Source organism: Conger conger, chromosome 3 (assembly GCF_963514075.1).
Source record: "Conger conger chromosome 3, fConCon1.1, whole genome shotgun sequence".
Taxonomy (NCBI): Eukaryota; Metazoa; Chordata; class Actinopteri; order Anguilliformes; family Congridae; genus Conger; species Conger conger.
The window spans coordinates 74,705,049-74,718,921 of NC_083762.1; the positions used below are offsets into that span (position 1 = coordinate 74,705,049).

The 13,873-nt window shown below is 44.1% G+C and overlaps 1 protein-coding gene across 23 annotated transcripts in view; it reads right to left on the bottom strand.

The window, feature by feature from the left end:
• LOC133123876 (protocadherin gamma-A11-like) overlaps window positions 1-13,873 on the bottom strand; it is a 165,017-nt gene that overhangs the window by 71,658 nt on the left and 79,486 nt on the right. For 2 of the 23 annotated variants that reach the window (XM_061234557.1, XM_061234544.1), the window contains exon 1: window positions 11,211-13,607. The exons of 18 other annotated variants lie outside the window; for them this stretch is intronic. In XM_061234557.1, coding sequence (XP_061090541.1) covers window positions 11,211-13,607 — 2,397 coding nt within the window. Of the gene's footprint in view, window positions 1-3,831; window positions 6,301-7,255; window positions 9,584-11,210; window positions 13,608-13,873 lie in introns of those variants that run through there. 3 more of the 23 variants (XM_061234560.1, XM_061234548.1, XM_061234567.1) reach the window with 2 other exon arrangements.

Genomic DNA, 13,873 nt, shown 5'->3' on the forward strand with positions numbered 1-13,873 from the left:
ATGCGCACGTTAAAGTACATCCAGAGTATGAAACGGAGATCGATAGACTCAGATACGGGTATATCTGATACACGACTGAATTACATCAGGAGAGTGTGCAGAGGCGATCGCTTTCAAATCAATTAGTATCGATTATTTAGGAAAAAAAGCACAGGACTAAAACTCGCCTATGCAAGCAGCATGCATGTGGGCCAGACACAGAACGCAGGCATGATTCTGCTCGAAGCATGAACTCAGACAACAGGTAATCCTGTTTGCTTAATGCCATTAGCAGTTAGGCCTGTTTCTCCACAGCCGAACAAACAGGCCAGGCATGGTGCCAGGGCCACTGCAGGAGGCACCGAAACGCCGGATTATTCCAGTGACACACCTGGGTGACCTCAGACCAAAGATTACACCGTTTCAATCACCTGCAACGACGAGCTATGGCATCAGAAGCTCCGAGATGGGCAGACACTATTGCCACTGCTTTCTGTACTCTCTTTAGGTGTGTTGAAAAATCTTTCGTCTGAACTGGGCTTAAGACACACTGACACATCTGCATCTCTCACTTGGACACCGTTGTGTAGGAGGCTGACTGCTTCCAATCTGAGACCAGAAGCTGGACTTGACCTTTCTGTCGACCTCACCCGTGTTCATCCTCACCCTAAGAAACAGGCGCGCACAGCACTCAATAAATTCAGAAAACAGACACTGCGTTTGTGGATGACCTTTCGACGACCCCGCAAACAGAAGCGCTGTACAGCCTGCACCCGGGGGGTCAAAGTTCGAGGAGCCTTCCCAGCATTCCCTGAAGCACGAGGCCCACCGTCTGCCCTCTGCGTGACACGGGAGGCCCACGGGGACCGCGGGGCCCAGCGTGGGCCCGAAGCCCGGCCCCCTGATCTCGCAGGGTGGGCAGGATGCCGTGCCCCTCTCGTTCAGACATCCATCCGGCCGACGGCCCTGAGAAGGGAAGTGGTTTTCCCTACGCGCGGGACGCAGAGCGGAGGGGTTTAATCAGGAGCCGGGAATCTCACAGCGCTCGCGGCTTTACGATACTCCCTGTGAAGCGGGTCTGTAATGACTCTCAGAAGCAGGGGCTAGCGGTTAGCGCGCCGCAGCTGCAGGGAGGACAGATGTGGGCCAGATTGCTTGCAGACACACACAGGCCAGGGCTCATTCCAAGGCCGGTTTCCATATCAACGGCTCCTCCGTTTCCTCCTGCCACCTCCCTGGATCGGCACCTCCCTCCCCAGCCACCGCTGTCTGTCTGTCCTGTACACTGCACTCCTGGCACTGCGAGTGCGATAGCACTTTGTTAGCGCGGCTCAAACACACAAATCCTTTGATCTGAGATTTACACTCCGGGGAATAATCTCCGGGGAACTTTATGTGGGAATAATGTCGGAATGCCATGTGTTGTGCATTTCCGTCCTCGTCGTAAAAAGCTCCAAACGCTAATGACCCCGCCAGCGGTAAACACAGGGTACGGTGGGTTTATCACAACGTGACAGCAGATCATGTTTGATACATTACATTACATTACATTAATGGCATTTGGCAGACGCTCTTATCCAGAGCGACGTACAGTTGATTAGACTAAGCAGGAGACAATCCTCCCCTGGAGCACTGCGGGGTTAAGGGCCTTGCTCAAGGGCCCAACGGCTGTGTGGATCTTATTGTGGCTAGACCAGGATTAGAACCACTGACCTTGCGCGTCCCAGTCATTTACCTTAACCACTACGCTACAGGCCACCCTAAAATGCCATCTCAATCTAACTGCAGATTTATTGAATATCGCTATTTCCTCATTTACTGCACGAGCCCCATTACTGGTGCTGCTCTGAATCTATTGTGAAAATGATAATTTGTCATTGCATCAAACTTAATCAAATATAAGATGCATTATGTGGCCTACGGAACTGACTACCAATGGAGGACCTGATGCTAAGTGTATCAAAGCGTGCATCATGATTTATTAACAAATTATGACACGCAACTCAGGGTGAACCATGAATGATTGAACCTTGAACCTTGTATATATATATATTTTAATTTAAGAAAGCCACTTATTGAATTAAGACGTTATTTAACATTCTCAAGAAATGTGTGCCTAGGCTTTTTATAGATACATCTTGAAAGAGAATACCTATTAAACCTATGTTTTACATGTTTATGTTCTAAAAAAAAACAAAGGCTGGTTCCTATATATTTCCTCTAACTGTAGTTTGGTCTGACTTTGATTTTAAAAGAAAACCGCAGCAAGAGTTATGCACCCATTATGAAGAGGTGTAAAGTCCTGGGGTCAGAAAGTAAAAGTCCTGCCATGCGTTTCTTCACCCCTGACCTCAGCCAGGTGATTTCACTCATTAGTTATTTTAGGACTTTTCCTTTCTGAGCCTGGAGTTAGCACCTCTGCCATCAGGCACACAGTAGCGCTCACACACTCCCTGCTCTTAAACACTGCTGCTCACACACTCCCTGCTCTTAAACACTGCTGCACACACACTCCCTGCTCTTAAACACTGCTGCTCACACACTCCCTGCTCTTAAACACTGCTGCACACACACTCCCTGCTCTTAAACACTGCTGCTCACACACTCCCTGCTCTTAAACACTGCTGCTCACACACTCCCTGCTCTTAAACACTGCTGCTCACACACTCCCTGCTCTTAAACACTGCTGCCCACACACTCCCTGCTCTTAAACACTGCTGCTCACACACTCCCTGCTCTTAAACACTGCTGCCCACACACTCCCTGCTCTTAAACACTGTTCATCACCTCCTCCCCCTGCCCCTGCCCTGTCTCCCTGCCGCCTTACAGAAGCACTGAAACATAAGACCAGCTTTGGTTGGTCACAAAGCAAATGCATTCAGCTGCATCAAATTAGCAATACGACGAGAACGAACATGACCACACCGCAATTAAAGACCAACCCATCCAAACATGCACATGGTCGTTTGCTATTATGACAGTGAAGGTGCTGGTCATTGTGTCTCTCTGAAACCAGCAATGACACATGGGTAATGACACATGCATTTGGGTTACTGCCAGGTTGTACCGAGTGTGAGGGCAAATAACCTAGCTGTGATGGCCTGACTGAGGTGAGTGCAAAGGTCCCTGTAGAGACCCCTACCCCAGGGCCCCTCTCTGACTGAATGGGCCCCCATACGCAGGTCTACAGTACGGACATTTTACATGCTCAAATCACAATCGTAACAGTGAAAACAAACTCTGTTTGGATTCTGAGAGAGAAATCCACATAATGAAAGATTCCCAAACCTGCAGGCGCACAATCAAGGTAAAGTCGTGATGTATTATTCAAAGGTAAAAGCAGCAATCACAAACAAATAAAAAAATATTTTATGATGATCATTTGCATTATGACTTCATCAGTCTGACAAAAGGATAAAAACTGATTATTAAAAATGATAAAAACACGATGGCACAAGTAGTAAATGAACAACAGACAAGTCTTATAAAAGGTCAGATCAGGGACAATTGGGTCAACACTGACTTTTACCGGCATATAAACACAATACATTTTGGCTACAGATAATTCATCTTGGTTGGCTCAATTGCACCAGGCAAGATCAGTCGAGCACAGAAAAGTATGATTGGCCTCGTCAATCAAATGCATGCTTTGCCAATCAAATACCAATCAAATAAAACTAAGCGCTTTGAGTATCTAGAAAATCTATCCATCTATCTATCTATCAAACAAGATCACATTGTCTGTAACACAATTACCGACATAATCACAACAGACAATATTCGCTGGTTCTGGTCGCTCTATCGTATTACATCAATGTCAAAAGGGATTATGTGTATCACTCAAGCGCTCACCTGATTCTCTGAATTCTCTCTGACCCCTTTCACCTGCACATGGGGCAGAGTTTGGCTTCCACTGGGCTCCAGACTAATGCTGCTCTGACTGCACGATCTGAGATCCTTAAAATCGCTCTTTCTAGAGTCAGTAGTTCTGTAATTGTACACTTGCTGCAGAGTTCCGGTACCTCCGACGTCTGCGTAAAATGGTGGGTAATACGGTATAACCGGGAGATTTGCGCTAGATTTATAATATAGTCGAGATTGTCTCCATCTATAGAACTTTACTGAGATTATGGCAATGATTGACACAATAAAAAGAAATGATACTACGGCCAATGCCAAAACTAAATAAAAAGTCAGACTGTCGTTGTAGTCCTTATCGTGCGCAAAATCCGTAAACTCCGAGAGCACTTCCGGGATGCTGTCAGCCACCGCCACATTGACGTTGACTGTGGCAGAGCGGGAGGGCTGCCCGTTGTCCTCCACTACAACAGTTAGTTTTTGTTTCACGGTATCTTTATCAGTGACCTGGCGTGAAGTTCTTATTTCTCCATTTTGTAAACCCACTTCGAACAGAGCCCTGTCTGTCGCTTTCAGCAGTTTATATGAGAGCCATGCATTCTGTCCAGAGTCCACATCAACAGCGACCACTTTGGTGACAAGATATCCAACTTCTGCTGAACGAGGCACCATTTCAGCCACGAAGGAGACACCAGTCTTTACTGGGTACAAAATCTGAGGTGCGTTATCGTTCTGGTCTTGGACGAAGATATTTAAAGTGGTATTACTACTTAAAGGAGGAGAGCCGCCATCTTGGGCCTTAATGTGTATTTTGAAGTATTTCATTTGTTCGTAATCAAAAGACCTTGCTGCGTAAAGCACACCGGTGTCTGGATTAATTGAAATGTAAGAAGTCAGCGGAGATCCATTCAAAGCACTGTCTTGAATAAAATAAGATACACGAGCATTAGGTCCCCAGTCAGCGTCCGTTGCTTTCAGGGAAAACAGAGATACTGACGGCGAGTTGTTTTCCATAACATAGACATCGTAATCTTCATGTTCAAACTGTGGCGGATGGTCGTTGACATCTGATATCTTTACCGTTAATGTATGCGTACTAGAGAGGGGCGGAATGCCTCCATCTACTGCAGTAATGGTAATGTTGTATTCGGGTGTCTGTTCTCTGTCTAATGCAGAATCCGTCACAAGACTGTAGTAGTTCGTTAAAGAAGATTCGATTTTGAAGGGGATGCTGTGGTCGATTGTGCATGTTACTTTACTATTCTCTTCGGAATCCAGATCTTGCACATTTATCATAGCAATTACAGTTCCAGGAACTGCGTCTTCCGGCAGCGTGTTAGAAAATGACATTCGCTTTATTTTTGGAGCATTGTCATTAACGTCAAGTACATCTATAATTACGTCAGCCGAATCGGTGAACCCTCCTTGATCTTTAGCTTGTATTTTAATCTCGTGCAGTTTATATTTTTCGAAATCTAAATTTCCGGCTACTCTTATTTCGCCTGTGAACGCATCTATGGTGAACAGCTCTATTACAGTAGAAGTGGCATGTTGAAATTCGTACTCCACGTTATTATTTGTTTTACCATCCGCGTCAGTTGCACTTACCACCGTTACTAATGTCCCAATAGCTGCATTTTCCGGTACAGATGCTCTGTAAACTCCTTGATTAAATACTGGGGAATTATCGTTGGCATCTAGTACCACAATGTGAATTTTTACCGTACCGGACCGTTTAGGATTACCACCATCAACAGCAGTCAATGTTAAATACTGGTGCTCTTGCTTTTCTCGATCTAGAGGAGTCTGAAGGATCATTTCTACGTTTTTACTAACCCCTGGTCGGCTTTGCCTTTTTAAAGTGAAATGATCTGTCGGATGGAGAGAATAGCTCTGGAGGCTGTTTATACCAACGTCTGTGTCGATGGCGCTTTCCAGAGAGAAGCGCGCTCCCGGTACAGCCATCTCGTTTATTTCCAGTTTAATTTCAGTTCGAGGAAAAACTGGGCTATTGTCGTTGATATCTAATATTTCCACTGTAACACGATATAGCTCCATTGGGTTTTCAAGAATCACCTCAAAACTGAAGCTGCACGCAGGCGTTTCCCCACATAGCTGCTCCCTGTCTATTCTCTCCTTCACAATCAGATGCGCTTTCTCTCTGTCCAGCTCGACGTACTCGCTGGTGCCCGCGGTGAATATCCGAGCCCGCCCTGAAGCCAGTCGGTTAGGATCCAATCCGAGATCTTTCGCGATATTTCCCACAAAGGAGCCGACCACCATTTCCTCGGGGATGGAGTATCGAACCTGCCCGGATGCCATGCGATCCATTACGACACAAAGAAGCAGGTACAATGGCGACGTTAGGAGTAGGATTTTCGATGCCATGCCGATTCCACGTTGACTACCAACGGAATTATCATACAGCCAGAAATAAATGTTAGAATCGTGAAGGTTTTTGGATTGTTAGAATACACAGTCCTGTGGTGTAATCCACGTACTATGGATGCTATTAACTGTGCTTCTCGGTATGGTGCAGCGCAATAATGTGGGAGGTACTTGAAAGCGGCTGTGCATGGCAACCCTCTCGTGATCAACAGCGGCACTTAGGGTCCAAATGCAGTACTGCTTCACACAGTTGTGTGGTCTGCTGCAAATAACAGCTGAAGGGAAACGAACATTTTATTCCAAATTTCCTTACGGCCAAATGCTTTTTACTTAGACAGATCCGGACTGCAACTTTTACATCACATAAACGTTTTCTTGGCTTGGGCTTGACATTTCTTTCTGACACCAGCTGAATCTAAAATACTCATATTTAGGCTGATATAGAGACATATTTCCTCTATCCATTAAACTTATCACTTAAAAACTATGCAGCAGCCACATGAAGATTATCTTTAGTCCTCACAGTAAACTTTACAAAGTTGTACTAATTCATTGTGTGTAACAAATGGAATCTGTGTAAGGCTACCTCTAAATGATGAACTGTAAAGTACTGTAGGCCTATTATAAAGAGGAGTTGAATACTTCGACCCCTACAATTATTTTTTATAAGATGTGAATGAAATCTTACCGCTACAACAGAAGGGAGAATTTTAAAATGTTAAAGAAACGGAAGTGACAGCCAATCTGCTTACAGCCCATAATATGTGTGTTGGTACTCTCAAAGAATATAACATGATATCAATGAATAAGTTATGTTTGTCATCATTTCCTTTCATACAGCTACCCTTGAAGGAGTATTTTGTAAAAATAAGCCACTATATGTATTTTTATTATCCAAGGTTCCCGTGTGTGTGTGTGTGTGTGTGTGTGTGTGTGTGTGTGTGTGTGCGCGCGCGTGTATATGTGGGTCCAAACGAATCCCTGCAAATGATTTACATGTACTGCATCTACATTCCACTCAAACGCTCACCTGATTCTCAGAATTCTCCCCGACCCATTTCTCCTGCAGGTGCGGCAGTGTTTGGCTTCCACTGGCGTCCAGACTAATGATGCTCTGACTGCACGGTCTGAGATCCTTAAAATCGCTCTTGCTAGAGTCAGTAGTTCTGTAATTGTACACTTGCTGCAGAGTTCCTGTATTTCCAACGTCTGCGTAAAATGGTGGGTAATACGGTATAACCGGGAGGTTTGCGTTAGATTTATAATATAATCGAGACTGTCTCCATCTGTAGAATTTGACAGAGATTATGGCGATGATTGACACGATAAAAAGAAACGACACTACAGCCAATGCCAAAACTAAATAAAAAGTCAGTTTTTCATTGTATTCCTTGTCGTGCGTAAAATCAGATAATTCCGAGAGCATTTCCGGGAAGCTGTCTGCCACAGCCACATTCACATTGACTGTGGCTGAACGAGAGGGCGGTCCGTTGTCCTCAACAACAACAGTGAGTTTCTGTTTCACAGCATCTTTATCAGTGACCTGGCGTAAAGTTCTGATTTCTCCATTCTGTAGCCCCACATCAAACAGCGCTCTGTCCGTCGATTTCAGCAGTTTATATGAGAGCCAGGCATTCTGTCCGGAGTCCACATCAACTGCGACCACTTTAGTAACAAGATATCCAACATCAGCTGAGCGAGGCACAATTTCAGCTACCACAGAGCCACCAGTCTGTACTGGGTACAGAATCTGAGGCGCGTTGTCATTCTGGTCCTTAATTACGATGGTCAGAGTGGCATTGCTGCTTAGAGGCGGAGAGCCCCCGTCTTGAGCTTTCACACGAATCTGTAATTCCTTTATCTGTTCATAGTCAAATGAACGCACTGCGTGTACTGCGCCGCTCTCTGAATTTATTGAAATGTAAGCCGAGGACGTCATCCCATTGATTGGGATGTCCTCCAGAAAATATGAAATATGCGCATTATTGCCGGAATCATTGTCTATGGCACTCACTGCAAATATGGACATCCCTGGTGCGTTATTCTCCAGAACATAAGCCGTGTATGACTGTTGCTTGAATAAAGGCGCATTATCATTGACGTCGGATATTCTCAGAGCCACAGTCTTGTTGGTAGAATATGGAGGGGATCCCTGATCCGTAGCTGTAATTGTTATATTATAGTTAGAAACCTTCTCACGGTCTAACACCTCATATGTGACCAAAGTGTAAAAATTAGAAGACGACGATTTGACTCGAAAAGGTAAATCTGCGTTAATGGAACATCGAACTTGTCCATTCTTTCCAGAGTCTAAATCCTTTATATTGATCATTGCTATGACCGTTTCTGGTGCTGAGTCTTCTGGTATCGGGTTCGAAAATGACATTATTGTAATTACAGGAGCATTATCATTCACGTCTATGATATCAATCAGCACTTTACTGGAGTCCGTTAACCCTCCTTGATCTTTCGCTTGCACGTTTATTTCATGCTGTTTTGACTTTTCGTAGTCTAATAGTCCACTCACCGTAATTGATCCAGTATTTTCGTCTATGGTAAATAATTCGGATATGCTGACCGCCGCATGAGAAAATGAATACGTAACTGCACCGTTTGATCCCTTGTCTTCATCAGATGCCCTAACTGTCAAAGCAGTTGTGCCTGGCGAAGAATTCTCCATCAGAGCGGCTTTATACAGTGTCTGGCTGAATACAGGCGCATTGTCATTCGCATCCAGGACAACCATGTTTATTTTAACTGTACCAGATTTCTGAGGACTGCCCCCATCAAAGGCGGTTAGGATTAATTTGTACTCTTCCTGTTTTTCTCGATCAACTGGCTTTTGAAGCATCAGTTCAACATATTTAGTGCCATCGGGGCGTGACTGTAGTTTCAGTGCGAAATTATCCGTTGGATGTAAAGTATAAGTCTGAAGAGAATTAACACCGACATCAGGATCCATCGCACTCTCAAGCAAAAATCGAGCAGCCGAAACGGACGATTCACTCATTTCAAATCTCATTTCTTTGTTCGGAAATACGGGAGCATTGTCATTAATATCTAGTATTTCCACAATTACGCGGTGCAGTTCCATTGGATTTTCTAGTATTATCTGTAAATGTAATGAGCACGGAGACAGCTGAGCGCACAGCTCCTCTCGATCAATCCTTTCATTCACCACCAGAGTGCCTTTATCAGAATTCAGACCGATATACTCACGACTGTCTTCCGTAAAAATGCGAGCCCTCCCCGATTTCAGTCGTTTTACTTCCAGACCAAGATCTTGTACAATATTCCCCACAAACGAGCCCTTGGCCATCTCCTCGGGAATCGAATAGCGGATCTGTGCGCGTGCCATCTTTGCGGCGCAGAAACACAAGAGGAGAAGCTGCAGTTGCCATTTCCACACCCGACCGCTGTTCCCAGTAGCGCCAAGAAAACAAAGAAGTAGGCCTACATATACCATGGTTATTGTCCCTCAACACTGGTCACTCACGCTCCGAGACGCATGTATGTATAAGAGATACAACGACAAGATGCAGGCTTTTGAGACGTCCAGTGTGTCCAAGCGGTTTTGTATCAATAGCGCTGACGGTGTTGAGCGTCTCCTGTGTGAGACTGCGTGGCTGTGTCTGTGTATAATGTAAAAATTACAGGAGGGGCTAGGCATGTCACCACACTGATCAACAGCGGCACTTAGAGCACATTTGTGTTATTGCAGAGAAAATTTACCACTGCAAGAGGCGATATTGGCGCCTTAAAAATCATGAAGCAACCGGGTTTTAAAATTAAGAGGCTGATTTGAGGTAATACTGCTCTTTCAGGGCAGTTCAGGGAATAATTCAACAGATAGAAAGTTTTGACCCCATAACGCGTTCTATATCCGGTATTGAATTCTAAATTCCAAACCTAATTCCAAATTACAATTTGGTGTCACAGAATCCCACACATGACAGGAGCCATATTTCCTCGAAATGTACTGTACAGTAGCCTATGCTGTTCAACAATATTAATACGTTCTGACTCATTCCAATACTGATAAAAGTAGGATACTCGATTTCACCATGAAATATTTAAAGAATGAAAAACGTGATGTGGAAAACTCCTTCTTCACCTGTCTATTGAGGATGATTTGAATGAACATGACATCCGTAGGTATATTCCTTACATACTTGAAAATCCATCACCGCGAAGAAGAGGAAAGGAATGACGAAGTAAAAATACTTTTGATAATGATCGCATTATGCATACTGCCAATGACGTAGCAAAATATTAAATACTTGGCAAATAAAATGCATGCTTCTACGTCATGCTTTCAGGAAAACGAGTAGGCCTATATTCCCACAGACGTAAACAGAAATCCTGCAATCGGTTACAGATTTCACCTCTCAAGAAAATAAAAGACCTGTGTAAAAGCACTTCCAAGACTGAATGCGTAATGTACCTCCAACAATGCAAAGGGTAATAATTAATAACTGGGAGACTGGAGAGTGAGAATATGCGACATTTTCACAATCTGTAGGCTTTTTACTGATATCACCACTAAATATTTGACGAATGTGAAGAAAACTACAGCCTAGGCCAATATTAAAAAAAAGTTCCATGTTATCATTTGTGTTGTGTGTAATGTCAATGAATTCCAAAGCATATTACACAGCTGAGTGTAAAAAACGATTTTGCGTCACAGTTCACTTGCTCTTTCGTCGCACTACTCATGTAACCTGTTGTATAGATTGTCAGTACATACGTTTTTTTTTAAATCACAGCAACTGCACTGTACAGTAAACACTGTGTAATAAAAGTTCATAGCAATCGATTAATGTAAAGAGAATGCATGGCAGAAAAGGAACACAGATGCTGCAGTTGACAATGCTGCTATCGGGCCATTGTCCCTGGCTTGAGACAATGATAAATTGCCAATATGATTTTTCGCACCATAAAATTGATTATGAACTGCAATACTGTCATCACTCGGGAGAGCTCACCTCAGTCTCCGAATCATCGCTGGCTCTTTTCTCTTGCACGCGCGGCAGAGTTTGCGCTACGCTGGTGTCCAGGCTAATGATGCTCTGACTGCACGGTCTGGCGAACGTCATATCGCTCTTTCTAGAGTCAGTCGTCCTGTACAACTCATAATTATACGCATGCTGCAGAGTTCCAGTGCCTCCGACGTCTGCGTAAAGAGGCGGGTAGTACGGGATAACTGGGAGATTTCCATTGGATTTATAAAACAGTCGTTCGCGTCTCCATCTATAGCACTTCACTGTCACCATGGCAATGATTGAGACGATGAATAGGAATGAAACCACTGCAAGAGCCAAGACTAAATAAAACGTAAGGCTGTCATTGTAATCCTTGCCGTGGGTAAAGTCAGTGAATTCTGAAAGTACTTCCGGGAAGCTGTCGGCCACCGCCACGTTCACATTCACAGTAGCTGAGCGAGAGGGCCGTCCGTTGTCCTCAACAATAACAGTGAGTTTCTGTTTCACAGCATCTTTATCAGTGACCAGACGTAAAGTTCTAATTTCTCCATTCTGTGAGCCCACTTCGAACAGCGCCTTGTCTGTCGCTTTCAGCAGTTTATATGAGAGCCAGGCATTCTGTCCGGAGTCCACATCAACAGCGACCACTTTAGAGACAAGATAGCCAACTTCTGCAGAGCGAGGGACCATTTCAGCAACCAGAGAACTGCCAGGCTGGACTGGGTAGAGGATCTGAGGCGCGTTGTCGTTTTGGTCTTGAATAAGTATCTTCACTGTGACGTTACTACTCAGTGGAGGAGAGCCTCCATCTTGCGCTTTTACGCGGAACTGGAAATCCTTAATCTGCTCGTAATCAAAAGAGCGCACTGCGTGGATGACTCCACTGTCAGAGTTCACAGACACGTATGAGGAGACTGACACGCCATTAACAGTCCCTTCTTCCAATATATAGGAAACACGAGCATTCTGGTTCCAGTCGACGTCTCTGGCTTTTACAGCACATATGGAAACACCCGGGCTGTTATTTTCTTTAAGAAATGTTTCGTATGATCTCTTTTCAAAGGCGGGCGCATTGTCATTCACATCTGACACTTGAACGACGAGAGTGACGCTACTGGAAAGTGAGGGAACTCCTTCATCAGAGCAGGTTACGCTGATGTTAAACTCAGAGTCTGTCTCTCGGTCCAATACATTATCAGTAACCAAACTGAAAAAGTTATTTGTTGTCGATTTAATGGCAATCGGAATGTTTTCGTTAATATAACACTTTACTTGTCCATTATTCCCAGAGTCTGGGTCTTGAACATTTAACATAGCAATAACTGTGCCGGGATCGGAATCTTCGGAAATTAATTTAGATTTTGACATGATATGAATTGCAGGCTTATTGTCATTGGTATCGATTACATCTACAAATATTTTACAAGAATCTGATTGACCTCCGTAGTCTCTGGCTTGTACGTTGATTTGAAAATGGCTATCCTTTTCATAATCAATATTTCCTATTACTGTTATTGCACCATTATCATTATTTATTTCAAAAAGTTCGCCCATACCGTTTGCAACGTTAGATATGACATAAGTTACTTTGCCATTTGAACCTTGATCTGCGTCAGATGCACTGACTGTCGTTAAAACGGTGCCTATAGGTGCATTCTCTGTAACTGCGGTCTTATAAATATCTTGCGTAAAAACAGGAGAATTGTCATTTGCATCGAGCACCCTGATAAGTATTTGCACCGTTCCTGACATCTGTGGATCGCCGCCATCCAAGGCCGTTAACAATAAAGACATCTCGTCTTGCTTTTCTCGGTCTAAGGCTTTTTGAAGTACCATTTCTACACTTTTGGTACCGTCTATTTGATTTTGCAGTTTTAACAGAAAATGATCGGTTGGTTTAAGCGAATAGCTTTGAAGACCGTTAACACCAACATCCGAATCCATTGCTGTCTCGAGCATGAATTTTGCTCCGGTCAGAGCAGACTCGATTATCTCAAACCTAATTTCATTCTTTATAAAACTCGGTGCATTGTCGTTAATATCTGTGATCTCCACAGTAACATGGTAGAATTCCATTGGATTTTCCAGAATGATCTGGAAATGCAAAGCGCAAGGGCTCGTCTTTCCGCACAATCCTTCGCGATCTATTCTCTCTTTGATAAGGAGGACTCCCCTTTCTTTATCCAGCTCTATGAATTCATTGCTGTCTCCAGTGTATATATGTGCATTTCCTATTTTCAATCTTTTAGCATCTAACCCCAAATCATGCACTATATTACCGACTAGCGACCCTTTCGCTGTTTCCTCCGGTATAGAATAACTAACCTGACCACATACTAAAGCCAGAGAAAGGACAGAGATAAAGAGTGTTACTTGCCATGCCATTGTTGTGCCCGACATTTCCCCTGCCGATATGAGAACGCGAACACAATATTATCCGTCATGTAACAAGTGATATACGCAACGTAATCTTAGGCGATATCAGAAAACAATCCTGCGATTGATCCAGTGATAATAAAGACAAGCGAGCGCGGGAGAAACCTAGGCGTGTACTGCGGATAATTTAAAAGACTGCGCTCGCTCTTTCTGTGTTTTATAAGGGGAGGTCCTGCTGGAAGTCTGCACACAAACAGCACCACACCGATCAACAGCGGCGCTCCGAGTTT